The sequence below is a fragment of the Aotus nancymaae genome, unplaced genomic scaffold (genome assembly GCF_030222135.1).
Source record: "Aotus nancymaae isolate 86718 unplaced genomic scaffold, 86718_ANA_hifiasm-v0.15.2.pri h1tg000011l, whole genome shotgun sequence".
Taxonomy (NCBI): Eukaryota; Metazoa; Chordata; class Mammalia; order Primates; family Aotidae; genus Aotus; species Aotus nancymaae.
In genome coordinates this window covers 79,726,346-79,752,670 of record NW_026988422.1, presented here as the reverse complement: position 1 = coordinate 79,752,670, position 26,325 = coordinate 79,726,346, and the positions used below count along the sequence as shown (strand labels likewise).

General features: G+C 38.6%; 1 protein-coding gene and 1 non-coding gene across 3 annotated transcripts; both read right to left on the bottom strand.

The window, feature by feature from the left end:
- Positions 1 to 1,539: 1,539 nt before the first annotated feature.
- GSKIP (GSK3B interacting protein) lies at positions 1,540 to 26,283 on the bottom strand. 2 transcript variants are annotated; one of them, XM_012471270.2, is made up of 4 exons: positions 26,202 to 26,283; positions 9,056 to 9,156; positions 6,296 to 6,554; positions 1,540 to 3,308 (listed from the first exon to the last, which is right to left on the bottom strand). In XM_012471270.2, the coding sequence occupies exons 3-4, from the start codon at positions 6,551 to 6,553 to the stop codon at positions 3,147 to 3,149; spliced, it is 420 nt and encodes a 139-aa protein (XP_012326693.2). In that variant the 5' UTR covers position 6,554; positions 9,056 to 9,156; positions 26,202 to 26,283; the 3' UTR covers positions 1,540 to 3,146. The 2 variants fall into 2 exon arrangements, with proteins under 2 accessions (XP_012326693.2, XP_012326695.2); XM_012471272.3 differs by lacking the exon at positions 9,056 to 9,156 and having other exon boundaries at positions 26,202 to 26,260.
- Positions 4,025 to 4,215, bottom strand: LOC135274510 (U2 spliceosomal RNA). Its single transcript, XR_010342328.1, has one exon. It is a non-coding gene; the product is annotated as a U2 spliceosomal RNA (small nuclear RNA).
- Positions 26,284 to 26,325: the final 42 nt, after the last annotated feature.

The following is a 26,325-nucleotide window of genomic DNA, read 5'->3' as shown; positions in this document are numbered from 1 at the left end:
TCAATATGGCACCTATCGGAATTTCAGTGTTTCTTACTGTATTCCTCCTTACCATTCAGACAGCACATTTTATGTTTCTGAACACTGGGGAGAGAACAGCACAGTGTGCAATGGAAGAAGCTGTTTGTAAATGCACTAGTAGCAGCTGGACCTGGAGAAAATGTGGGAAGAGTGTCACTATGGGAAATGAGGTGTGCACTCTTTTCTTCACAATCATACTGCCTCTTCAAGGATCCTGGGAGCAGATACAACTCAGCAAGGCTTGGTGCTTTTGCTAGACAGCCTTCAGCTAACTTAAACCCCACATCTATTGCATTCCCTGCTTCTAATTAGTATATACAAGCTAATGGATAAAATGTGAAAAAGTATTAAGAAAATGAAAATGACCTATTTTTATCACCTAGTGATTACTACCATCTTATAATCTTGTTTCATTTTTTGTTACATACACAGTTTTCAAAACAGTATGTATAGTTTTATATCCTTCTTTATGTAGCATTATTTTTCCCCGTTGCCATTTTTTCATTTTTAGTGGTTGCCTATTTTCCATCTAAAGGATGTAGTATAACTTTACCACTCTTTAGAGCCTTCCCAATTTTTCATTAGGGAAAATGAACCCTTGTATAATAGTTTATCTTTTGCTGAATCATTTCTCGATGCTAGATTGCTAGTATATTACCAATTCAGAAGTTATAAACTTTGTAAAGGATTTATTATCAATGTTTCCAGAAAGATCTCACCAACATACCCTCCAATAGCATGTAAGAGTGCTCCCTCACTAAATCCTTACTGGATTAAGTTTAAATAAGAAGAATCACAAAATTAGTAAGTGAAATGATCAGATCACTTAAAATTTTCTTTCTTGAATGAATAGTTGGGTTGGACCTCTTTCAAGTAATTACTGATCTCTTTTTTTTTTCTGAGTCGATTGTATTTGCCCATTGTTTGTATTTTTTCTTCCTATTGATTTGTAAGAGTTACTTATACACAAGTTTTTCTTTTTCCTTTAGAAGCAAAATCAAGGCTTATCTGATTGTTTTATAATTTTCATTTTTTTTTTTTTTTTTTAAATAGATGAGGTCTTGTTCTGTAACCCAGGCTGGAGTGCAGAAGCACGACTGTAGCTCACTAGTCTCCAATTCCTGGGCTCAAGCAATTTTCCTGCTTCAGCTTTCCTAGTAGCTAGGACTACAGGCGTGTGTCACCAGCCATGCTTTCATAATTTTTTGTAGAGATAGGTTTTATGTTGCTCAGGCTGGTCTTGTACTCCTGGCCTCAAGTGATCCTCCTGACTGGACCTCCCAAACCACTGGAATTCCAAGTGTGAGCCACCACGCCCAGCCTATCTGCTGGCAAAGTTCTTTAAACGGACCAGGTAAAATGGAGGTTTTAATATCTAGATTCTCATGTATATCTGGGTAGTTTTATTAAAGTCCTCTCCTCTTGTTCCTCATTACTCTTTCATAGTAATAAAGAGCAGCTCACTTCAGTCACTTCAAATCAAAATATAACAATACAGAATTAAAAAATGAAAACGAGCTCTTGGAATTAATCATTTATCACAAAGTGAACAATTTCAATTCTTAAACATACAATCATCACTTTTCTTCATACTAACTCAAAATGAGTAAAGAGAATTTTATTCAAACTTTACAAATATCATTTACATTTAGCCTGAGATTAAGCATGAGAAAGTTCAACCTGAAGTTAGACTTCATTGCCCAGTTAAGCATCTGAAAATAAAGCTGAGAATGAATATACATCATCAAACAAAGCATTCCAGTGAAGTCTGACAATGGATTGTGACACAAACTGAACTTTAATTTGCTCTGGTCCACATGATCTTCAGAGCCTAAAAGTTCCTATTTTTTAATAATGATGGAAAAATATCTGCAAATGACAAATGAATGAAGGTGTGACCAGATGCAAAATTTCAGTTCCACATTTCTACAGCAGCTGCTTTAGGCGACCATTGAAAAACAACTCCCCAATCCCTATTGTTCAACATGTACTTGACAACATGTGGCAGCATGGTACAGTTTATGAAGTTTATAAATATCAGTACCTGTAATAAAATATAAAATACTGAGTATCCCTTTTTCGAATATTAAGTCTCTGAATGCTTCATTCATCCTTTGGTTTCAAACCCATACAATGCACTCATATTACATTGTAGATTTCGCATGGAGACAGAACACTGTACATCTGTTGGGGAAGGTGGGGTGCTGTGGGAATACCAAAGCACTACATCATAGAAAGTAAATGTTGAAGCAAAAATACTTTCTGGATATATACTGTACATTATGTAAACACACATTCAGAATAAGAATCAACACAGGCCAAAATATTGTTTTTTAGGAAACCAGAATCTTCCTTCTTTTAAATCACACACTGAAGATGCTTTTTGTTAAGAAAAAGAATGGAGTCTGTTCCTGTATTTGCTTATGTGCTTAGATACCTAGGAAATGAGTAATTATTACATTCATTTGCTAACGGTTTATCCTCTGATTAGTTGGCTGGCTGTTGCAAACATGAAGTACAGAACTATTTCAGTCCCTGTTTTTCATTTAATACTAGTTAAGTAATATATAATTAATTCATCTTTATTAAACCATATTAGTAATATAAATAGATTACGTGAAGCAGTGAAGTTCAAAATTTGTGCAGGGGAAACTAGTTGATAATTTGTTTCCAATAAGGCTAGTAGCAAATAATTACTACAAAATTTGTCCAAGCTAGTAGTGAACCCCTGATTTAGCAGGCTGAATCAAAGTGTATAGTTAGGTAATTCTAATTCCTCTATTACTGTGCAAATCTAGAATTTCCTATGTAAAAGAGAGTGCTGGCAGCATCAAAGCCCTGTAATAAGAGTATGAAATACTGATTAGGATTTGAAATGCAGAGAGATTATATGAAGAAATGTGAAGGTCTTAATGATGGTATCACAGCAACGGCCTCGGAATTCCCTTAGTGAAACGGAAACTAAAATCATTATTCAATAATCTTCTGAGCCAAAAGCTTAAGTTGGAAGCAAGTGATTAAGACACAAAACCAAAGATGCATTTTCTATGACCATATGCAAGAATTTCAAGCTTTATGTCAACATTCTGTACCAGCACCAGCCCCTCTGAAAGGAAAAAGTATAGTCATGACTGTCCATCCCTTTTCAAAGCTTCCAGTCTTTGAAGGAGTGCGTTTCCAAATGCTTCCCGGTAGGCGGGGCTGAGTGTATCCAACAAGGAGTAGACTGTTTCGTGGTAGGGAGTCTGTAAATGATCATCCACCTGGTCAAAAGCATAGCCTACCACCTACAAGAGAAATGCAACAGTGAATTCATCAGTTTTCATCTTGGTACAGAAAGCAAAAACCAAGTGTTTACATGAATAATCATCCTTTTAAAAAATACATGTATTTTTTCCTAGCCACGGGACCACCAGAGATACATGTGTAATTATCAAATGAGACTATTTCTCAATCAAAGTCAGAGAATGTATATTTTAAACAAAAACTTTAATACTCGAGCAACTTGATAACACAGAAACACCAATAAAATGCTCCCTATAGAATTTTTTTCAAAATTTAAAAGGTTTTATTTACTTCTGAGTCTCAAAGTAATGTAGAGAAAGAATTTGAAAAGCTACACAAAAACAGTATTTCATTTTCATATTACAAAACATGCATGTATTATTTACCCTATTTAATTCCACATATATTGAAGGTCCACTACATTAAGTACTATAATGGGTAAGATAGCATTAGTTCATATTTTTATCATTATTTATTTTGTATTCCTTTTATACATAGAATTCTATAAATTATTCCTAATGATTTAGTTTTAGTTATTAATTTTAATAGTTATTTTATTAATAATTGGTTTAATAATTAGTTTATGTTTTCATAACTGCTTAGCTTTATTATTAGTAATCTGAAAGGTCACTTCCACTTAATATATTTCTTATCTGACAGGGAATGAATGCTCAGCTCTGTGAGGTAAAAGGGAATGTTACTGTGTCTTTTTTTCTTCGCAGGGTACACTATTTCTGGAGGAATTGCAATACCAGATCGATGTGAGGAGTGAACAGAGCAAGAGCCTATTCTATCTCCCTGCTCCAAAAATCCATTTAAGATACTATCCTTGGATAGAGGACCTAACAGATATTAAACTGATAAGAAGAGATACTACAACTGATCTTAGCCAAAAGGCTGAGAAGCAACGTGTGGGTTTTTTTTTTCTCCTGTGAACACAGCTACAACTTTTCTTTTTGACAGGATTATAAGGTATGTCATGGTTCACCAGCACAAGATAGGGCAAAATTAATTTAGTTTTTGCTGACTTGACTAAAGTCTGTAAATTCCCTATATAAATCCTAAATTTTTATGACATCTATTTAAGCCATAGAGATGAAAGTTTATGTTAGAAATAGAAGCTGAGTGTTTTTTTTTAATGAAAAGCAGAAGCAGACACCTAAGGAAAATGAATCACACCTCTTCAAATCCATGCTCAATTACTGCACTCTACAGTGGAGTACAGTTCAGTTTGCCTTCTTCCTCTTATCTTTGCTAGACTGTGATCTTCCTGGTGAACATGGATCGTGTCTTATTCATGGTTTGATTTTCAATTTGCTGATGCAGGATAGTAGCTCAATAAATGTTAACTGAATCAGACTGAAAAACAAATATTTGGGCACCTACTACATGCTAGGTTTTACAAATGGTTCAGATATTTCTGTATCATACAGTCAAATAATCATTCCCCAAATCATTTTAATTTTTGTAATCTCTAAGTTAATTAAGAAGCAGGAACTCTCACGGGTAGACAGACTGACCCAAGATCATTAAAATTCACATTTAAGACTGCCCTGCTGACTCTCTGATCAGAACTCCTTCTACTTCTCCCCAGCCAACTTAGAATTAACCTACACAAGACAGAATTAGTTTACCTGGGGTCACTTACCTCTACTTCTGATTAAAGATCCATTTCTAAACACTAGGAGCTTTCAGTACAAATTTAAGGATGTGGAAAGGAGTGCACGAAAATTGGTTAATTCAGGTACTACACTTAAAGCTAAGCAGCGATCTTTGTGGCAGCTGTGAGGGAACTGAGGGCAGTACAAATGCTGGTATTGCACTTTGCTCTGTCAAGGAGTACACAGTGTACATGACTCATCTTCAGCAAACTGAATCCAGTGAAATAAACAGGTATTTATGTACTTAACATAATATTATGTGACATTCTTACTTGCTTAGGGAGGCCTTGCTCACCAGCTTATGATAATGTACAATTACTTTGAACAAATATAGAAACAGAAATGTATGATGTTTGCCAAGACTGAGGATTCATTGATTAGGAAGGTTAAAACTAAATTTTAGATTTTCTAATGTTTATCTCTTTGTTCAGTAAGTCAAAGGTTTTTATAAGTTTTTTTTTTTTAAAAAGGGTCTCTTTGTGTACCCAGGCTGGAATACAGTGGGCCAGTCACAGCTCACTGCAACCTCGAACTCATGGGCCCCCTCCTAAACTTGGGATTACAGGCAAGTGCCACCATGTTGGGCTAATTAAAACATATATATATATATAAAAGAAACAGGGTCTTGCTATGTTGCCCAGGCTGATCTCGAATTCCTGGCCTAAAATGATCCTACTAGCTTGGCCTCCCTAAGTGCTAGGATTACAGGCAAGGGCCACCAGGCATGGCCTACAGTTTTTTTCTTTTTTAATTAAAAGTTGCTCTCTGGTGATGTTTTCTACTATTCTAAACTCATGATTTTTGTTTAAACAATGGAAAGGTTAATCTGCCTAGAAGAGCTCTTATAATAAAGAGATACTTGTAATAAAGGGCTAATAGGACACCATTGGAAATCTGGGGGCGGAATGTTCTGCTCTGATTTATTTCTGCTCTGGAAGACAGTGTTGTCAAGTATGTTATTTTAACAGAAGAGACATTTCTAAGAGGTCGACAAAGATCTTTTCAACACAATGACTGCAAAACCCATCAATGCAGAGAATGTATATATAATTTTGGTGAACACATTTAGCTATAGATGAGAAATAAATTAGTTTTGAGGGTCATGATTAAAACAAAGTCGCACCCTGCAAATCAAATGTTTTTCAAAAAAATTCAGTTTCCCCATATTGATCAAAAGACTTTGAAATTAATAAAAATTTCTAGGTAAAAAGTTTTCCTTAAAAAAAATTTGGAAGCTACTGAATATCCAGTTCCCCTCCCCACTCATCCCTCTTTTTAATAAAGTGGTAAAGACATAATTTTTTTTTCTAAAAAGAAAAGTGAGTTACCTTAAGCCCCGCTTCAGTGAGCTCTAGGCAGTATCTGTTTCTCTCCTTTGTTTCCACATTGATATAGGCCACGTCATCTGCACAGCGCAGGCTTTTCGAGACAAACATGTTGTTAACAGCAAAGAGAACATCATTTACAACTGCTTCAGCTTCTAGCCTCATGTCTTTCATGTCAGCTCCTTCAAAACCATTGAGCTCTGAACCTTCTTCAAATCCTGCCATACTGCTTAGCTCCATGGGATTACAATCTGTTTCCATTCTGTAAAAAAAAGCAGTTATAAAATTTGTTTATAAAAGACATTCAAAATATTACATTTGATTAAAATTAGCTATGCCTTAAAACTGCTTAGTATAATACACTAGCTAACGATTTTTAGCAAAAATACTATCTAAAAACATTTCTAGTGGTTTCTCACAGCAAAATCACAGACCTCCTATAGATTTTCAAAAAAAGGATTTCCCTTCTTCACTTACCCCCAAAAGGTCAATTTCCATAGTGATAAGCATTTAGAACATTATGGTTTTTTTAAGTTATATTGAATAATGCCCCAGTAACAATCCTAGTACATATTTTAAAAAATAAATATATAATTATTTCTCTAGGAAAGATATTTAGAACCAAAATTGCGGAGTCAAAGGACATACTTACTTTAACTTTGAATAGATACTGCCAATTTACCCTTCAAAAAAAGAATGTATGACTTATACTTCACTAACAGAATATGAGGGACTGTACTCTTTTTCACCTCTTTCCAATTCTTTTAAATTTTTGCCAATTTCAGAGGCAAAGAATGATAGCTCATTGTTTTAATAAGTATTTCCTTGAGTAAACATCTTTTTGGATGTTTATAGGATATTTTTGGTTCTAAGATCATATGGTTGAAAAAGTAAAAATGGAAATGAATCTAATGAAATCAGAGTGCAAGCCTTTACCTACCACAGTACACTACCTCTCAGTAGTTCCTTTTATGACTTCTGGATTGGGGTTTTGCTCTAGGCCTTCCCCATCCCATGATTACATTTTAAAATCCCCTAAATTGCCTTCTAAATTCTCATTCTATCTGCATTTAACTCTTTGATCCATCTGGAATTTATTTTGCGTAACTTTATTTTCCAGATGTATAGCCAACTGTCCCAACACCATTTACTGAGTAACTCATCTTTTCACCACTAATTTGAACTGACCCAAATGTTAATATTTTAAAAAATATTATTTCTAATTTCTCATGCTAACTTGATCCAATATTACTGCCAGGCTGCAATGTCGTTTTAGCTTTTCTTCTGTGACTGGGGTTAAAAAGGATCTTCCTGGCTATGTGTATTCTTAGGCAATTGTATTCTTACAATTTGAAATGTATGAATGAGAAAAGATAATGAATGTGAAAGTGCTCTGGAATGTAAAAAGGGCTTTACAGAACAAGCTATTGTGAGCTATTGCAATTTCTTTTGACTTGGCAGGTTTTAAAAGTAAAGTTTCATTTCTCTGATATGGATGAAGCATCTGCCATTGTGAATGAAGCATAACTCTTCATTCTTTCGCATATTCAATCAACATTCATTTCCTATCTACTTGAGCACTGTGGTCAAGGTCTAGTCTGACCCCCTTACCACACTGGAGTTAGATTAGACCGGTAATAAACTCACTGTATTTTAAGAGACAAGGTCTCACCATGTTGCACAGGCTACAGTGCAGTGGTTATTCACAGGTGTGATCTTTGTGCACTAAAGCCTAGCACTCCTGCGCTCAAGCCATCCTGCTACCTCAGCTACCTGAGTAGTTGGGACTACAGGCTCATGCCACCACATCTGACCCTTAAATGCATTTTTAGAAGGAGTCTCAATTTTTTCTGACAATATGGACAATATTTATAAGCATTTAATTTAAACTATTGATCTGGTATATGACACCGTCTGTTGCTATTTCCAAGTTACTAACTCATGCCCTATTTGTGTAATATTCAAAATCCTTTAAGGGAGTGACATTCAAAACCCTTTAAGCTAGTCATTAGAATTATCTGCAAGAGCTTATAAAATTATAGATACATTTTCCTCACTGCAGAAAAACAAAATCAAAATCTCTGGAAGACATGTTATTTTTTTCAGAGCTCTTGAGTGATTCTGCTGTGCAGCCACTGCTCTAAATTATCAGCAAAAATCAGCTAAATGTCATTTGCACATTATAAAAGTCAACACTACTTGCTGAAGGCAATTTATAACAACATATGTAAAGCTATTTCAAAAAATTACATAGCAAGTGTATAATGTATTCCTCCAATCCTAGTTCGATTAATGATACGTTTTAAAGATTCTTAATCTTGTCTCTCACAGCACTTTACAAAATTAGTCCCTCGATACAAACAACAGAAGTTAATTATAAAATTACCAATTATTGCTGGAGCAATCTGTCGGGTAATTGAAAGCTCAAATTGACTTATTATAAAGGAAAAAACATTTGGTTTTCCAAATTTTACCTTATTCTAAAAATAATCAATATACTGCTTAAGATTATATTGGGTTTTATATATACAAAATGAGCCCTTTCTTTTTTACATAGTTTTGAAGCTTTAGAAATGACTGTCTACTATAAATCTTGACACCATGAATATCAAACATCTTAATTTTGCTAAAGTTGTCAAGTACTTCAATTAGAGATGTCAGAAATAATGATCATTACATAAAAAGATGTTTGTATGAGAAAGTTTACACTTATAAAGTTTTTTTTTTTTTTTTTGCAAGAGTCTAATTCATTGCAATTAGGACCTTAATGATGCAGAAAGATCAAGAATCCAGTAGTTGAATGGAAGAAATCCTCACAGGTCAGTGAAGCAGGTCACCAAACAGTTGTAATAATCAGCACCAAGCTGCAAAGAAGAGGAAGATACCTTTCCTAAGACTGAACTTTTATGACACTTTCCCTGAAATGTCTCTGAATAACATAAAATTCAGAACTTTTGATAATACATAATAATGGTGCATTATATAAATAACATTTTTAGCTATTAAGGTATGATTACAACTTCTTTTTTTGTTGGTTGAAACAGATTCTGGATTATTTACCAATATCCTTTTCCCTGCCTAATACCACACATATTTTCCAAGGGCAACCATAATGCCCCCTTCCTGTACTAAGAAAAGTAACTAAGAAATTTGGCTGAGATTAACTCCAACCTCCAGATACAAACTGTTCCAAACTAATTAATACATGAAATTCTTCCTGTCACTTTATTTATTTTTTTGAGATGGTGTCTGACTCTCTTGCCCAGGCTGGAGTGCAGTGACACAATCTCAGCTCACTGCAACTTCCACTTCATGGGTTGAAGAGGTTCTCCAGCCTCAGCCTCCCGAGTAGTTGGGATTACAGGCCTGGCTAATTTTTTTATTTTCAGTTGAGATGGGGTTTCACCATGTTGGCCAGGCTTGTTCCAAACTCCTGACCTCAAGCAATCTGTCCACCTCGGCCTCTCAGCACACAGCCCCAGCTGTTCCAGGCAGCCATGTCAGCCATGTTGAGATGGGGCCACTAGCCCAAGCATGATGCTGACAACAGAAAAACAACAGACTCAAGAGATTTACAGAGAAATGTAGCCAGAGCCCATTCTGGTTTCCCAGCCTTTGCATTTCTCAGTTATTGGAGCCAACAAATTCCCATTATCTTACTGGCAACAGAAAGCATTCTACTGTTTTTAGGAGTCTACCCATAATGAAAGGCAGTGACTGATTTAGCTCTACAACAGCCCCAGGTAAAAAGGTTTCGAAAATGGACCTCAGATGATGATGATGAATAGTTGTGTGCCTCTCATGTAGAAAGTACTTAATAAAAGCTTTGTAGAGTCTGGATATCAATTAGTTTCCTATTGCTACCATAACAAAGTATCAAATTAGTGGCTTAAAATAGCATACATTTATTCTCTTACAGTTCTGGAGATGAGAAGTCTAAAAGCAACATGCCAGTAGGTCTGTATTCCTTCTAGAGGCTTCAGGAAGGAATCTGTTTCCTTGCCTTTTCTAACTTCCAGAGGCCATCTGAATTCCTCAGCTTATGGTAACTTTCTCAATCCTTAACATACATAAAAACATTCAATGACTTCTTTTTCTGCCCTTCCTTTTTTGTAGAGTTATTTATTTATGTTGCTGTTGCCTATGCCACAGTACAGTGGCACAAGAAAAATTATTTATTTATGACTGAATGAGACAGGATCTTGCTGTCACCTAGGCCATAGTGCAGTGGCACAATCTCCGGCTCAAATGATCCTCCCACCTCAGCTTCTCAAGTAGTTGGGTGCCATCATGCCCGGGTAATTCTACTTTTCTTAGAGACAGGGTCTTCCTATGTTAACCAGGCTAGTCTTGCACTCCTGGGCTCCAGCAATCCTTCCACCTTGGTCTCCCAAAATGCTGGGATTACAGGTGTGAGGCACTGTGCTTAGTCATAGTTTATTTTCAATAAACACATCTGATGGGCAACATACGGTGCTGGGCAGTTTACATGCTTCTCTTAAAAGGAGGCTCAGAGTACTTGCCAAGCCCACTGCCTTCTCTGGAAAGGTTTCTGCATCATAGGACTCACGCTTTGTATTTTAATTCCAGCATCATCATAGCAAAATGTGCTGGGGATGGGTATTTCAATTAAAAACACCATCTCAAGGTTGGTAAGGGGTTTATTTATGTCCTAAGTCAACAGCTTTGTCCAACTACTTGATTCTGGATGGTGGCCTAATCAGATTCTCTCTCAAGCAGTTTGAAAAGAGCCAAAAACCATGAAGTCAGTTAGCTGGTGATGATAGAAGTTACAGAGGCAGAGCAGTGAACAGCTAGGTTGTTATGTTGACAGACATTTGAGAAGCAGCTTCTACATTTTGGATTATGTACCCCAATAGGTCAAAAATACTTTGAATAGACACGCCTTATTATAAGCATTTATAGACATATTCTACCACAATTAAAGTATTTAAGACATATAAATATACATTTAAACAGAAGGTAAAGATGGAATACAGATATATTTTCTGCTCAAAGGATTATCCGTGCACCTGACTAGAAGCCCGTACCATTGAGGATGAGGAAACACATGCCCATTTCAGTGAAGGAACAACCACTAGAATTACTATTGACACTTCAGAACTGCTATCAGGTTACCAGAAAGGTTGATTCATCAATGTGAATCCTGTAAAAATCTTTGGTTTCCCTTTTTGTACACAAAACGATTTAACATCACATAAGAAATTCTAGATGAATAGAACTTTCTGTGATGATGGAAATGTTCTTTATTGTTGCCCTTCAATACAGTAGCTACTAACCATCTGAAGTTTGGCTATTGTGATGGAGAAATTAAAATTTAAAATTTACTTAATTTTGGTTCATTTAAATTTAAATAGCTAGTGGCCACTGTATCAGATGGCACAGGTCTAGACCTCTGTGAAAACTTGCAGATAATATGATAATAAACAGTTTATACTGAGGTTGAAAAATCTCAGCAGATGTAAAGGCACTGAATCAAACTTTATATATGAGTAGCAAAATTTGGAAATTGAGATACAACTGAATCCTAACTACTGTATGTAAAGGAATCAATCATCACTTTTTCAAACAGTAAAAACTAATGAATTATTATCCTATGTTTTATAATCTTATCTATTTTGATTCTAAGTTTATTAATCAAATATCATAATCTACTCTGTACCTACATATCCAGCATTTTTTTAAACACTAGAATACTTTTTTTAAAATTGTACTTTAAGTTCTGGGGAACATGTACAGATTGTGCACGTTTGTTACATAGGTATGCACATGCCATGGTGGTTTGCTGCTTCCATCCCCACTTCATCTACATTAGGTATTTCTCCTAATGTTGTCCTTCCCCAATCCCCCTACCCCTTGCTATCCTTCCCCTAGCCTCCCCACCCACAACAGGACCCAGTGTGTGATGTTCCCCTCCCTGTGTCTGTGTGTTCTCATTGTTCAACATCCACTTATGAGTGAGAACATACAGTGTTTGGTTTTCTGTTCTTCTGTCAGTTTGCTGAGAATGATGGTTTCCAGCTTCATCCATGTCCCTGCAAAGGACATGAACTCATCCTTTTTTATGGCTGCATAGCATTCCATGGTGTATATGTGCCACATTTTCTTTATCTAGTCTATCACTGATGCGCATTTGGGTTGGTTCCAAGCCTTTGCTATTGTAAACAGTAAAGCACTAGAATACTAATAAAAGATGTCTACAGGTAGCTTGCAGTCTAATTTGGGAAATAAGACAGGGACATGAAACGAAATACTTGTATAACTTTTAATGCCATAGAAACACATCATAATTATTTCCCCAAAATGAACTTAATTGTGAGCGGCAGATAATTCTAGAAAACAATATGTCTTGGTCCTATTACAAACTCTATCACTAAACTTGTATGAACCTGAGTTGGTCACATAATCTCATTGGTCTTACGAAGTTCTCATTTACAAAACAAGGTAAATGGGCAGAAAATTCTTTACTGTTCTAAGAGCTATAACATTCTCTTAGAACAGCAAAGATGGGGCTTGACAAAGGGTCCAGGTCAGTCAAAACTGGTCTGGAATGAGCATGAATAAAGAGTTATAAACAAGCAAAAAGGTCTTGAGAATTGTGAAGGATTTTGCATAGGGAACAAAGCATAAGCAAGGGTTGGCACAGGGTGTGGCAGGAACTAGCCTGGTTAAAATACAAGGATAGGCAGGGATGGCCCAATTTGACAGTGTGCTAACACCTAGACAGAGGAATTTGATTTTGATATAATAGGTCTTGGGAATGGAAATACAAATATCTTTTTATTTAATATGGGTTGCTTATTGGCAGTATGCAGGGTGGTCCTGCTTTTTTACGCACCTGGCAACCTCTATCTTTTAACTGGGGTGTGCTATGGTATGAATATTTGCCCCCTCCAAAACTCATATTGAAATTTAATTTCTAATGTAACGTGGCAGCACCAAGAAGTGAAGCCTTAGGAGGTGACTGGGTCATGAGCGCTCTACCCAGAGTGGATTAATCCATTCATGGACTAATGGTTTAATGGGTTATCATGCAAGTAGAACTTGCAAGTGGTAAGAAGATGGGGAAAGAACTGAGCCAGCACATTCAGTCTCCCTCGCCATGTAATGCCCTGTGCCACCACAGGGCTCTGCAGAGTCCCCACAAGTGAGAAGGCCCTCTCCAGATGTGGCACCTTTACCTTGGACTTCTCAGCCTCCATTACTATAAGAAATAAATTTCTTTTCTTTATAAATTATCAAGTTTCAGGTATTCTGTTATAAGCTTCTCTGTTAAGAGAAGCATGTAAACTGCCTAGCACGAAAATGGACTAAGGGTGTTTAGACCACTTACATTTAATTTGGTTACTGTAATTATTGACACAGTTGAGTTTCAATTTGCTATCTTGCTACTTGTTTTCTTTTAGTCTCATCCGTACTTTACTCCCTTTCCCTTATTTTCCTCCTTGCTTTTGAACTGACCACTTTTTAGGATTCTATTTTATATCTTTTGGTTCTTATTAATTATATTTTTTGTTGTATGTTTTCGGTGGTTGCTTTAAAGCTTATAGTATACATCTTTATCACAGTACACTTACAATTAATATTACACTACTTCATGCATACAAACTTTACAAGAGATTTTGCTATTTTTGTCATATATTTTACTTCTACATAAATTATAAACTTCATAATATATTATTTTTGCTTTAAACAGTCAATTATTTTTCAGAGAGATTTAGGTAATAAGAAGTATTTCATATGTAACCATATAATTACCATTTTTGGTGCTCCTTCATTTGTACTGATCTATATCTACATGTATGATCTGTATCATTTTCCTTCTGCCTGAATAACTTCTTACATTTCCTATAGTGTGGGTTTGCAGTTGACGAATCCTTTCATTTTTGGTTATGTCTGAACTAGTCTCCCTTGCACCTTCATATCTGAAAGATATTTTTTGTGGGTAGAGAATTATAGGTTGACACTTTCGTTTTTCTTTCAATACGTTTAAATATGTTTCTTTAAATATGTTTAAATATGTTTCTTGGGTACAGTGGCATGCACCTGTAGTCCTAACTATTTGGGGGTCTAAAATGGAAGGACTGCTTGAATTCAGTTCATGACCAGTATGGGCAAAAGCGTAAGAGCCTGTGTCTCTAGAATTAAAAAAAAAAAAAAAAATTAAAAAGATGTTTCTAGACTATCATCTTGCTTGTATTGTTTCCAATGAGACATTTGTCACTGTTATCTTTGTTCCTCTTGGTGTAGATTTTTCATGCTTCTTTTCCTTAGGTTTCATTGGGATTCTGGAATCTGTAGGTTTATAGTTTTCAACAAATTTGGAAAATTTCTGGCCATTATTTCTTCAAACATTTATGTGTCCCTACTCTCTTTGGGGACTCTAATCTTATGTATGTTAGTCCAAGTGAAGGTGTCCTATTCCCCACTGTTGTATTTATTTTTTTCACTGTTTGATTTTGAATTGTTTCTACTGATATGTCTTCAAGTTTGTGAATCTTTTCTTCAGTATCTGTGTCTTTTAATCTTTTAAACATATTTTCCATGTCTTTGCTCAATTTGCTCAATCTTTTTTGTAGCATTTTGAACATATAAAATACAGCCGTAATAACTGTTATAATGTCCTGCCTACTAATTTCAAGTTTTATTTCTGGGTTAGTCTCAATGAATGGATTTATCTTCTCAATTATAGGTTACATTCTGCTGCTTTGCATGCCTGGTCACTTCTCATTGGATGCAGATATTGTGAATTTGGAGCCGGATGCTTTTATATTATTTTAAATATTATTGAATTCATTTGGTTAAACAGATGGTGAGAAAAAGTTTAAAAAGTAATAAATATTACTGAGCATTGTCCTGGGAGGTAGTTATCTGGAAACAGCTTGATCCTTCTAGGTCTTGCTTTTAGGTGGTACAAGAGCTGCATTTAATCTCTAGTTAATTTTGTCCCATTACAGAGTCAAAAATTTTCTGAGTACTTTACCCGATGCCCTATGAATTAGGAGGGTTTCCATTCTGTACGGTAAGAATGGGAATTATCCCTGGTCCTGGTTTAGCTCAGAAAATTGTTTTCTTTAATTCCTATATTTTCTTTTCATGGAAGAACAGTTATGATTATTAAACACATGAAAATATATTCAGTTAGAAATCACAGAAATAATTAAAATGAGGTAACATTTAACATCTTGCAGATCAGTAAAACATTTTCCTTTTTGAGTCCATGCATAAAAAATTTTCTAAATCAAGTATTATTGAGGATGCAGAACAGAGAACATTTAGACACTGTGAGTGGGAGTGTAAACTGGCACAACACTTTGGGAAATGATTTGATATTATCCAATAAAGATGAAAATCCAGCAATTTACTCTCCAAAGAAATGTGATGTATAATTTTCTTATCACCTCTGCTTGAGAAAGTCTCAAAGTCAGTATGCTCTAATTTTTTTTTTTTTTTTTTTTTGAGACAGAGCCTTGCTTTGTTAACCAGGCTATAGTAGTGGTGCGATCTCAGCTCACTGCAATCTCAAGTCTCCTGGGTTCATGCAATTCTCCTGCCTCAGCCTCCTGAGTAGCTGGGATTACAGGTGCCTGCCACCACGTGCAGCTAATTTTTGTATTTTTAGTAGAGATGGGTTTTCACCATGTTGGTCAGGCTGGTTTCAAACTCCTGACCTTAAGTGATCCACCCACATAGGCCTTCCAAAGTGTTTGGATTACAGGTGTGAGCCAATGCACCTGGCCCCTCCTCTAATTCTTTTTGGTAGTTCTTTCCCCAGCCTAGGGCAGTGAACTCACAGCCATCAATCAGTATTCAGCTGTAGGCTGAAGGGAGACCCTTTGTACATCTTCAGAGTCCTTGCTTTCTGTGAAGCTATTTACTTTCTAGTACTCTGTCCTAGCTGCCTTGACCTTCTTGGGTTTCTAGCTCCATGTCCTCAATTCAGGGAGGCCATCAGGCTTTACTTGGATTTTTCTTTCCAGGGCCATGCCTGGAGACTCTCTAGGCAATACACTGGGGCAACAGGCTCACCAAATTTGTATGTTGCTCCTCAGGGATTACTGCCCATTACCTGATGCTCAAAAGTCTTGAAACCATTGTTTCATATATTTTGCCCATTTCTTCTTTTTTTTTTTTTGAAATTAAGGTGAGAGGGTCCTTGTTAGTCTATCTTGGCCATGTAAGTGGAAAGCCCAATAATCAGTTCTGAGCCAACTTTGCAAGCCTATTTCATCGGTTTCTCTTTCATTGACTTTGGTCTCTCCTATACTACTCTGAACCAGCTTTTACCATCTTGCTGTTAACTTCATTATTAAATACATTTTTGACACAGGCTCACCATATGTTTTTAATTTAAAAATGTATTTTAACAAAATACTTTGAAGACTTATAATCCTCTAAAATTCAGCTCAGACAAACCTATTTCAGGATTCTGTATCTGATCTCAAGATGGTCCATCACTATATCTCCCTGAATAGTATCTCTACTTTGGTACTGCTGTACTTAAGCCTCATGGCAAATAATTTTTGCGTCTGTACTACTACAAACCCATGAAAATGGGAGCGTGTTCCAGCACAGTGTCTGGCATAAAGCAGAACTTCACTGAATATTTTCTAAATGAATAAAACACAGAAAAAATTCTAATTCTCTGCTTCTCAAGTATGATATTCAGCTCTGTGACAAAGAGTATACAAAGATGCAGGACAAACATGGCAGATGTTCTTGAAAAATACACATCACTGTTACTATATCAATATCAGGAAATATTACAAAACTGCCTAGAATTTTAAATACAAAGTACACAAATATTTGGATGTCTCAAGCCACATCCGCTTTTGGTTATACCCCTACATGTCTATAGTTTCCTTTGCCTCTGAATCTAAAGGGTACGTTTGAATGTGGAATATTTGCATGAAAAATCAGCTTGAGAAGTATAGCCCTAACCCAAGGAATTAATTCAACAAGGTGAAAATTTCAGGCACTGTGTCTGGCAGTATGAAGTTAACAAGCAGAGGCAGGAGCTCGTAAAAGGGCACAAGGTAAGGGCTGAGGTTAGGCTTTCTCTAAGTTTTTGCAACTCTTTCCACTTCAGTTATGCTATCGCTCTCTGTTAAAAAATAATTATTGATAGTTTTGGCTGGGTGTGGTGGCTCATGTCTATAATCCCAACACTTTGGGAGGCTGAGGCAGGTGGATCACTTGAGGTCAGGAGTTCAAGACCAGTCTGGCCGACATGGTGAAACCCCATCTCCACTAAAAATACAAAAAATTAGCCGGGTGTGGTGATGCATGCCTGTAATCCCAGTTACTAGGGTGGCTGAGGCAGGAGAATCTCTTGAATCCAGGAGGCAGAGGCTGCAGTGAGCTGAGATCATACCCCTGCATTCCAGCCTGGTGACAGACTCCGTCTCAAAAAAAAAAAAAAATTGATAGTTTTAATTTTTTAATATTCTAATTTTCCTATGGTGAAAAGGAAATGTATTATGTTTTCAACAAGAAAAAAACAATTTAAAAATTGCGGTATTTTGGAGAGTATAAAGAGCAGGAAGCAGAAATCCTAGAGAACAGGTTATTATTCAGACACTTAAAATAACTGGTAGCATCAGTTACAGATAAAACAAGAGTTCTGAATTTATCTGCATTTCCAACAACTGTTTTGAAAGGAAAGATGAATAAAGTTTATTAATTATTATCAGCAACATTAAGAATTTAGGCAAAGCTAAAACCCAATTTAACCTTTATTTTCTGTAATATATAACATTTAATCTGTTTTCAATAGCTTAGAGACATATTTATTTTGAAATAGAAAATTTTAATTCACAATCATGTATAGTATCACAAATATAAAGTGTTTGTAATTCAGTAAGAATGGCTATTTTCCCAGGTATACACCAGTTTATAAAATTACTCTGCACCCCATTTTCAGCAAGGACAGAGATATATTTAGTAATTATAAATCTAGACAATAGAATTGTATTGTGCTATCTTAGTCTGTTTGTATTGCTATAAAGAAGTACCCGAGGCTGAGTCATTTATAAAGAAAAGAGGTTTATTTGGCTCATGGTTCTACAGGCTGTACATGAAGCAGTGCGAGAATCTGCAACGGTCTCCAGCTGCCTCCACTCATGGTGGAAGAGGAGCCAGTATGTGAAGATCACACAGTGAGAGAGGGTGGGGGTGGGGGAGACAGGACAGGTAGGTAGATAGGTAGGTAGGTAGGTAGAGAGAGAGGAGGAGAGCCAGGTACTAGGTAGGTAGATAGAGAGGAGAGATAGATTAGATAGATAGATTAGATAAACAGATAGATAGATAGATAGATAGATAGATAGATAGATAGATAGATACAGAGGAGGAGAGCCAGATAGATAGATAGATGAGGAGAGCCAGGCTCTTTTGAACAACCAGTTCTGTCAGAAACTGAGTGAAAAGTCACTCACTCTTGGGAGAAAGACATTGAGCCATTCAAGAGAGATCCCTACCTCTCACCCCTCAAACTGGCCTCTCCCCGCCCTGCTCCCACCCCCGGATCCAAACACCTCTCACCAGGCCCCATCTCCAACAATGCGGATCAAATTTTGACAACAGACTTGGTGGGGCCAAACAAACCCTATCTAAACCATAGCCTTCCACTCCTCGCTTCTCAAATATGATGTCCTTCTCACATTCAAAATACAATTATTCCATCCCAATAGTCCCCAAGTCTTGTTTTGTTCTAGCACCGACTTAAAAATCCAAAGTCTCATCTGAGACTCAAGGCAAGTTCCTTACAGCTATAAGCCTGTAAAATAAAAAACCAAGTTATTTACTTCCAAGATACAATGATGGAACAGTCATTGGATAAATGCTGTTTTCCAAAGGAAGAAATTGGCCAAGAGAAGGGTAAGAGGCCCCATGAGACTCTGAAACCCATCAGGGCAGACATTAACCTTAAAGTTCCCAAACCTCCTTTGAGCATGTCCTGCCTCCTGGGCACAGTGGTGTGAGGGGTGGGCTCCCAAGGCTTTGGGCAGTCCCATCCCCATGGCTCTCCTGGGTGCAGCTCATGTGGCTGCTCTCGTGAGTTGGAGTCAAATGCCTGTGGCTTTTCCAGGATGAGGGTGCACACTGCCAGTGGCTCTGCAATTCTGTGGTCCCCATGGCAACCTTGTTCCCATAGCTCTACTAGTTAACACTCCAGTGGAGACTCTCCATCAGGGCTCCAACACCACATTTCTGCTTGGCACTGTTTTAGCAGAATATTTCTGTGACACCTAGGCCTTCTGATACACCCTCTAAAATCTAGGTGGGAGCTGCCAAGCCTCTGCCACTCTTGCATTCTGTGTCCTGCAACATACAAAAGCTGCAAAGGTGACAGCTTGCAGCCTGAGCAGTACCTGGAGCCCTCTGAAACAGAGCTGCAGCTGGAGCAACCAGGATGCAGGGAGCACATTCCAAGGTGGCACAGAACAGTTGCATCCAAGGCTTTGACCATGGAAACTATTCTTGGTCTTCTAGGCTTTTGGACTTGTGATAAGAAGGACAGCTTAGGAGATTTCTGAAATGTCTTGAGGGACTTTTCCCCATTATCTTGGCTATTAGCACCTGGCTCCCTTTTATCTGAACTAACTGGATTCTTCTGAAAATGCTCTTTCCTTTTTTTAACACAAGGCCAGGCTGCAAGTATTTCCATATTTTTATGCTCTGCTTTACTTTTAATTATAAATTCCAACTTCAGGTCATTCCTTTCCTCCCATATTTGATTGTGAGCTGTTAAAAGCAGCCATGCCACTTCTTGAACCCTTTGCTGCTTAGACATTTCTTATACCAGATACTCTAGGTCATAACTCAAGTTGGGCCTTCCACAAAGCCCTAGGGCATGGAGGCAATGCAGCCAAGTTCTTTGTTACAGTATAACAACGGTGATGTTTGCTCCAGTTATCAATAAGATCCTCATTTCCATCTTAGCTCTCCTCAGCATGGCCTTTACTGTCTATATTTCTATCAGCACTTTGGTCACAATCATTTAACCAATCTCTAAGACATTCCAAACATTCTTTTATCTTCTTGTTTTCTGAGCCCTTCAAGCTCTTTCAACCTCTGCCCATTACCCAGTTCCAAAGCTGCTTCCGCATTTTTAAGTCTCTTTATATCAACACCCCACTCTAAGTACCAATTTTCTGCCTTAGGTGCTTCCACTCAAGACAGAAGGGGAGCCAGCATACTCAGATCACATGGTGAAGGAAGGAAGGAGAGAGGGAGGAAGGGAGGGGGAGAGGGAGAAAGAGAGGGAGTGGGGAGAGAGAGGGAGAGAGAGAGAGAGAGAGTGAGGAGGTGCCAGGTTCTTTTCAACAACCAATTCTCAGTGAACTAAGAGTGAGAGCTCACTGGCTCTCAGGAGAAGGTCACTGGGCCATTCAAGAGGGATCCATCACCATGATCCAAACACCTCCCACCAGGATTCACCTCTAACACTGGGGATCAAATTTCAACATGAGGCTTGGTGGGGCAGAACAAATCCAAACCATAGCAGTGCTTTTGTTGATTAAGTCAGGATGAAGAAATACAGTGTAATTTGAGTTTTAAAACCTGTAAACAAGCAGAAACACTGGCTGGGTGCCCTGGCTCATGCCTGTAATCCCAGCACTTTAGGAGGCCAAGGCGGGTGGATTGTTTGAGTCCAGGAGTTTGAGACCTGCCTGGGCAACATGGTGAAACTCTGTCTCTACAAAAAAATATAAAAATTAGCTGGGCATAGTGGCACAAGCCTGTAGTCCCAGCTACTTGGGGGCTGAGGTAGGAGATCACTTGAACCTGGGAGGTTGAGGCTACAGTGAGCAATTGTGCCACTGCACTCCAGCCTGGGTGACAAAGTGAGACTCTGTGTCAAAAAAAGGTGGGGGGGGAGAGCAGCACTACAACCCTGTAAACCTTTCCTTCAAATCCAGAAACTATAAATGAGACTCTAGTAAAAGACCCTTAAAAACTGAATGTTGAAAAAAAAATCCAGGTATTACAGTTTCTCATTTCTATATAATACTGTAGAAAATAAGTATTATTTGGCACTTTATTTAAAGTACATTCTAACAAACATAAATCAATATCTAAAGAGACATTAAAAACCTCACTGCTTTCCCTTTAAACTCCAACTAGTAATATTCTGTTTCTAGTAAAGAAACAAAAATTGAAATACCTTACAATTGCTATTATTTATTCTGGTACATTGTATTACCTGCTTAAAACATCATACATAAATTATTTAAGAACCAGCTCTTTTCTCCATCTGTTGGCATAATTTTTGGGTGGTGTTCGTATTTTTGGAGGATTCATAAAACTGGTTATTATGACACTGATTACTAAATTCTTTATTCTTTACTTCTTAATTTATTGGACTATTTTGTTTCATTATGAGTTCAGAGCATCAAAGAACTTTGTCCTTAGTGACAAAAAAACGGGCACAGAAAGACAGTCATATATATGTAGCCTGACAAAAGAACAGTGCCAGAAAGATTTCGAGAGCAGTACAGAGATTGCAAATTTTCACTTTGAAAGTCTGACCTTTCAGTTGACATTGTAACAGTCAGCTGAGGGCAGGATACAATATCTCATTCATGATTACCTTTATATGTATCACACACTACAACCTGGAAAATCCTCTCAATGTGAACAAGAAGTGGCCAGTAAGGTGTGATGGTTAACAGGTTCTCAAGCTGGCTGATGGGGCTAGAATCTTAGCTTGGCCACTTAATTTACTCTGTGACTTGAGAAAAGATGTTTTAATCTTTCTCAGCTACATATTTCTTCTCTTTAAAATGATGCTAAGTGATATTTACAGAACCAAATGAGTGAATATGAAAAGTGCTCAGAATTGTGCTGGGCCGACAGCTCAAGAAATATAATCTATTATATTAAAAGTATTCAACACTATCTTTCAAGAAGAAAGCCTGGCCCTGAAACTCAAGCCATGTGGCTCCAAGTTAGGTGCTGTTCACATTATGTAGGGGGGTAGCTGCTGCTGTGTTGTACAATTCCTCCAAGAGCCGTGAGGTGTGCAGCCCTGATAGCATAGTCCTGTTATCTCAGGTGCAAGTCATTAAAAAAAGGTCAAATACATCTCCTTGGCTTTTCTTTCATTTCTCAAGTTAACAGATTTCTCTGAAGGATGATTATTTTGACATGACCTATTTAGCCTCTGGTATACAGTGTCTCACCTGTCGCTTCGAACTTTTATATAATTCTTAACAGGCTGACAATAGTCGGTTGGGTAATTATTTTCTTTTTTTAAAATTTATTTTTATTTTTTGAAATAAGGTCTTGCTCTGGCACCCAGGCTGGTCCCAAAATCCTGGTATCAGGTGATCCTCCCACCTTGGCCTTCCAAAACACTGGGATTACAGGGGCATGTCACCACACCTGGCCAGGGTAATTATTTTCATTTTTGTGGGAAATAGAAAAGTTCCTTTTTAAAAGTTTCCTTTCTTGTTAAATTATAAATGTGCTAATAACTTTGTTAAGCTTATGTAGCTGTTAGACATGCCATGCTTATAGGCACGTAGTACATTCCATGTTCTTGTTCTTTAACCAAGATATCTGTGCTGGACGTGCTCACAGGCATGTCCCAGCTCTCCATTGCTTTTACCTGTTCAAAAAAGTTTTAAGTTGTTAGCCAATCAGGTTTTAGTTTAGATTGTGAGGTCTGGCTCCAGCCAACAGAGATCAGACACAGCAGTAAGGACGACCCCAAATGTGCAAGGGATAAATGTGTCTGTTTTCCTTTGTTCATTGTACTCTTGTGGCACGACAGCTAGTGAGGGTACCCTTCCTACAGTTCAGGAAGTAAAATTGCGTTGCTGAAAGATCCTTTGTCCCAGTGCTAATTTTTCTTTGCGGCACTGAGCATCTATTTCCAACAATCTTCCTCAATTAACGCAAGGTGTTAACATTTTGTGACAGGTACTTTGTCTTTGACAAAACACAAAAACAGCACTGTGATTTGGGATGAGTTTGTACCCTATTTTAGCCAAAGGTATCATAATGACAGGTCAGAAACCTTAACATTTATACAGAATTTCTCCTAGAAAGGATAAAGGTTACAAGGCAACACACAATACTCTGAATAGAGCATATTTGTTAATGCAAAACCTTCCATTTTAATTTTCCTTTCTGATACTTGAAATTGTAGGCATTCTATGGATAGCCTGAATGCAATCCTATATTGAAAAGAAAACCACTCATTTAATAGCTGCTGAAAGAAGTCCAAATCATATCTATTTGTCAGAAGTCTAGTTCCAACCTTCCAAAGTCTAATTGCTTACCAGATAAGATCCCACCTTTGACTTTTCATGCCACCTTGCTTATATTCCTTTTATGGCAAATACTAGAATTATTATTTGCAAACATACCTTATCTTCAAACTTTATCCAGAATCCAACTGCTTCTAACTAACCCTCTTCACTGCTACCACTTTGGTAATCCTTGGATTACTGAGATATTCTTCTAACTGGTTTTGTTGTTTTCACTCTAGCCCTCCCACCTCCACACCAGACTATTCTTAACACAGCAGTTAGCATGATCCCATAGAAACTTAAGGCCATATTATGTCACTCCTCTCCCAAATCCATCTCACCCAGAGTAAAAGCCAAAATTCCTTTTTTTTTTTTTTTTGAGACAGAGTCTTGCTTTGTCGCCCAAGCTGGAATGCAGTGGGTACGATCTCAGCTCACCTCAACCTCTGCCACCTGGGTTCAAGCGATTCTCCTGCCTCAGTCTCCCAAGTAGCTGGGATTACAGGCACACGCCATGACACTGACTAACTTTTTTGTTTTGAGACTGAGTCTCGCTCTGTCGACACCTGACTAATTTTTTATATATTTTTGGTAGAGACGAGGTTTCACCATGTTGGCCAGGTTGATCTTGAACTCATGACCTCAAGTGATCCACCTGTCTTGGCTTCCCAAAGTGCTGGGAATACAGGTGTGAGCCACCGTGCCTGGCCCCAAAGTTCTTATAATGGTCTACAAGGCCCTACATGATGTGCTTCCTCTGTACCCCTAGCCCCCAACCCCCAACCGCTCAGCATCTACTTTCTTTCACTCAATCCTGATGTTCCTTAAACTCACTAAGCATTCTGTGACAGGGCATTGCACCTGCTGTTCACCATGCGTGGAAAACAGCTCTTCCTGGTATACATGTGCCTCACTTCCCAACTTTCTCCCAAGTCTCTGCTAAAATGTAATCTCTTTGAACAAGAGAGTTTCCCTTACCATCTCATATAAAAATGGCAAGTCCGTTCTCTCTTCCCCATCTCCATTCCCTTTACATTGCTTTCGCTTTTCCAACAGCCCTTATCACCACAATGCATATCAGTCACTCATTTATTTGTTTCACCTCCCTTCAATAAAATGTAAGCTCCAGGAAGGAAGAGTCTTATCTGTTCAGTGTTTTATCGCCAATACCTAGAACAGTGCTTGGCACATAGAAGGCAATCAATAAGTATTTACAGAATAAATGAACAAATCTTCCACTTTATTATTATTAAGAGGTGGGGTCTTCCTCTGTAGTTCGGGCTGGAGTGCAGTGGCATGATCATAGCTCACCGCAGCCTTAAACACCAGGGCTCAAGCGATCCTCCCGCCTCAGACCCTAAAGTAGCTGGGACCACAAGCAGGCACCACTATGGCCAACGACCTTCAACTTTATAACACAAACTCCTTGAAGGTTCTGCTTGATTCTCAACACTTTTCACATCAACTGTGGTGCCTTTCATTTAATGGACCTAAACAAATATTTCTGAATGAAGAAGAGCCAGGAAATCTAAGTTACTGAGAATACCGGGATAAGTCTACAAAGAATGAGGGGAATCAACAATCCAAGCAACTGCATATAGAGCACCCTGGTTCTAAAATGAAAAGGTGGTTGTGGAAAAGGCAACCAGATCTTTCTCCACCTACCAACATTTTGGGCTGTATTTCCAAGGCATTCATGGAAGTTACCGGGACAGTACACATTTCACTCCTTAAACTGGTCGTCTTAATTCACTGTGATTAAATAGCTGTATGTTTCAGGGCTGTTCAGGTTCGTGCCCTACTCATCACAAATCCATGCACATAAGAATTTAATCCGCTCACACTCGGCAAAGGAGGCAACGTAGGCTCGGGGAGGGCAGTGGCCGGCTCAAGGTGGCTGGGCTAATTGGTGTCAGTGCCAGGATTCTAACCCAAGATATCTATCTGGCTTCTGGGCCACCGAAAATCCGCACCCAGGCCTTGCGAGGTTGACTAACTTAAGAGCCGGCTCCGCCTCTGCAGGAGTTGCCTCCCAAAAGGCAGAAATACGATTGCGCAGACTGCCAGAACAGCCCAAGTTCTTCACCTAGGTTTCCGCGAGGTCAGGAGCATTTAGCATTTCTCAAGGAATGCAGTTTTGCACACAGATGCTTCCAAAACCCAAGTTTCCTGATCGTTGGTATGACACACCCAGGATTAGGTGAGCGTATGGGAGAAGCGCTCTGCAAACCGCAGGCGAACGGCAACGAAGAGGAAGCCTCGGAAACAATACCTGAATGAGGCGGGGGACGAAGAACTTGCTGACTCTGGGCACCGGTCAACACTCGGGGGCGGGCGGGGATGCTCGAGAGGGGTTCCAGTCCTCCCCGCGGAGACGGCGGAGCCCCAAGTGTGCGTTTCCGGGGCGCCGGGGTCTCAGCGGGGCCAGGAGAGGCAGGCCGGCCGGACCCGCCCCCAGACCCCTCTTAACCCGGGCGCGGGGCCCCTGCAGACTATCGCCCCTCTCGGCCCAGCCCGCTATGTGGCGTCGCCTCCCCGTCCGGAAGGCCCCACGGCTCGCCGGCGCCCGGAGCCCATAGCCCTTCTCGGCGGCCGCCCCCTAGCCCGCAGCCCACCCGGCAGCCACTCACCTGCGAACCCGGCGTCCTCTTCTTCCTCCCTCCAGAGGCGACTGGAGCCGGCCCGCGGCGCCGCCCCCTCCCTCCCCGCCCTCGCCTGCCCCGCCCCCTCGGAGCCGGAACTGCTCCGGCCCCC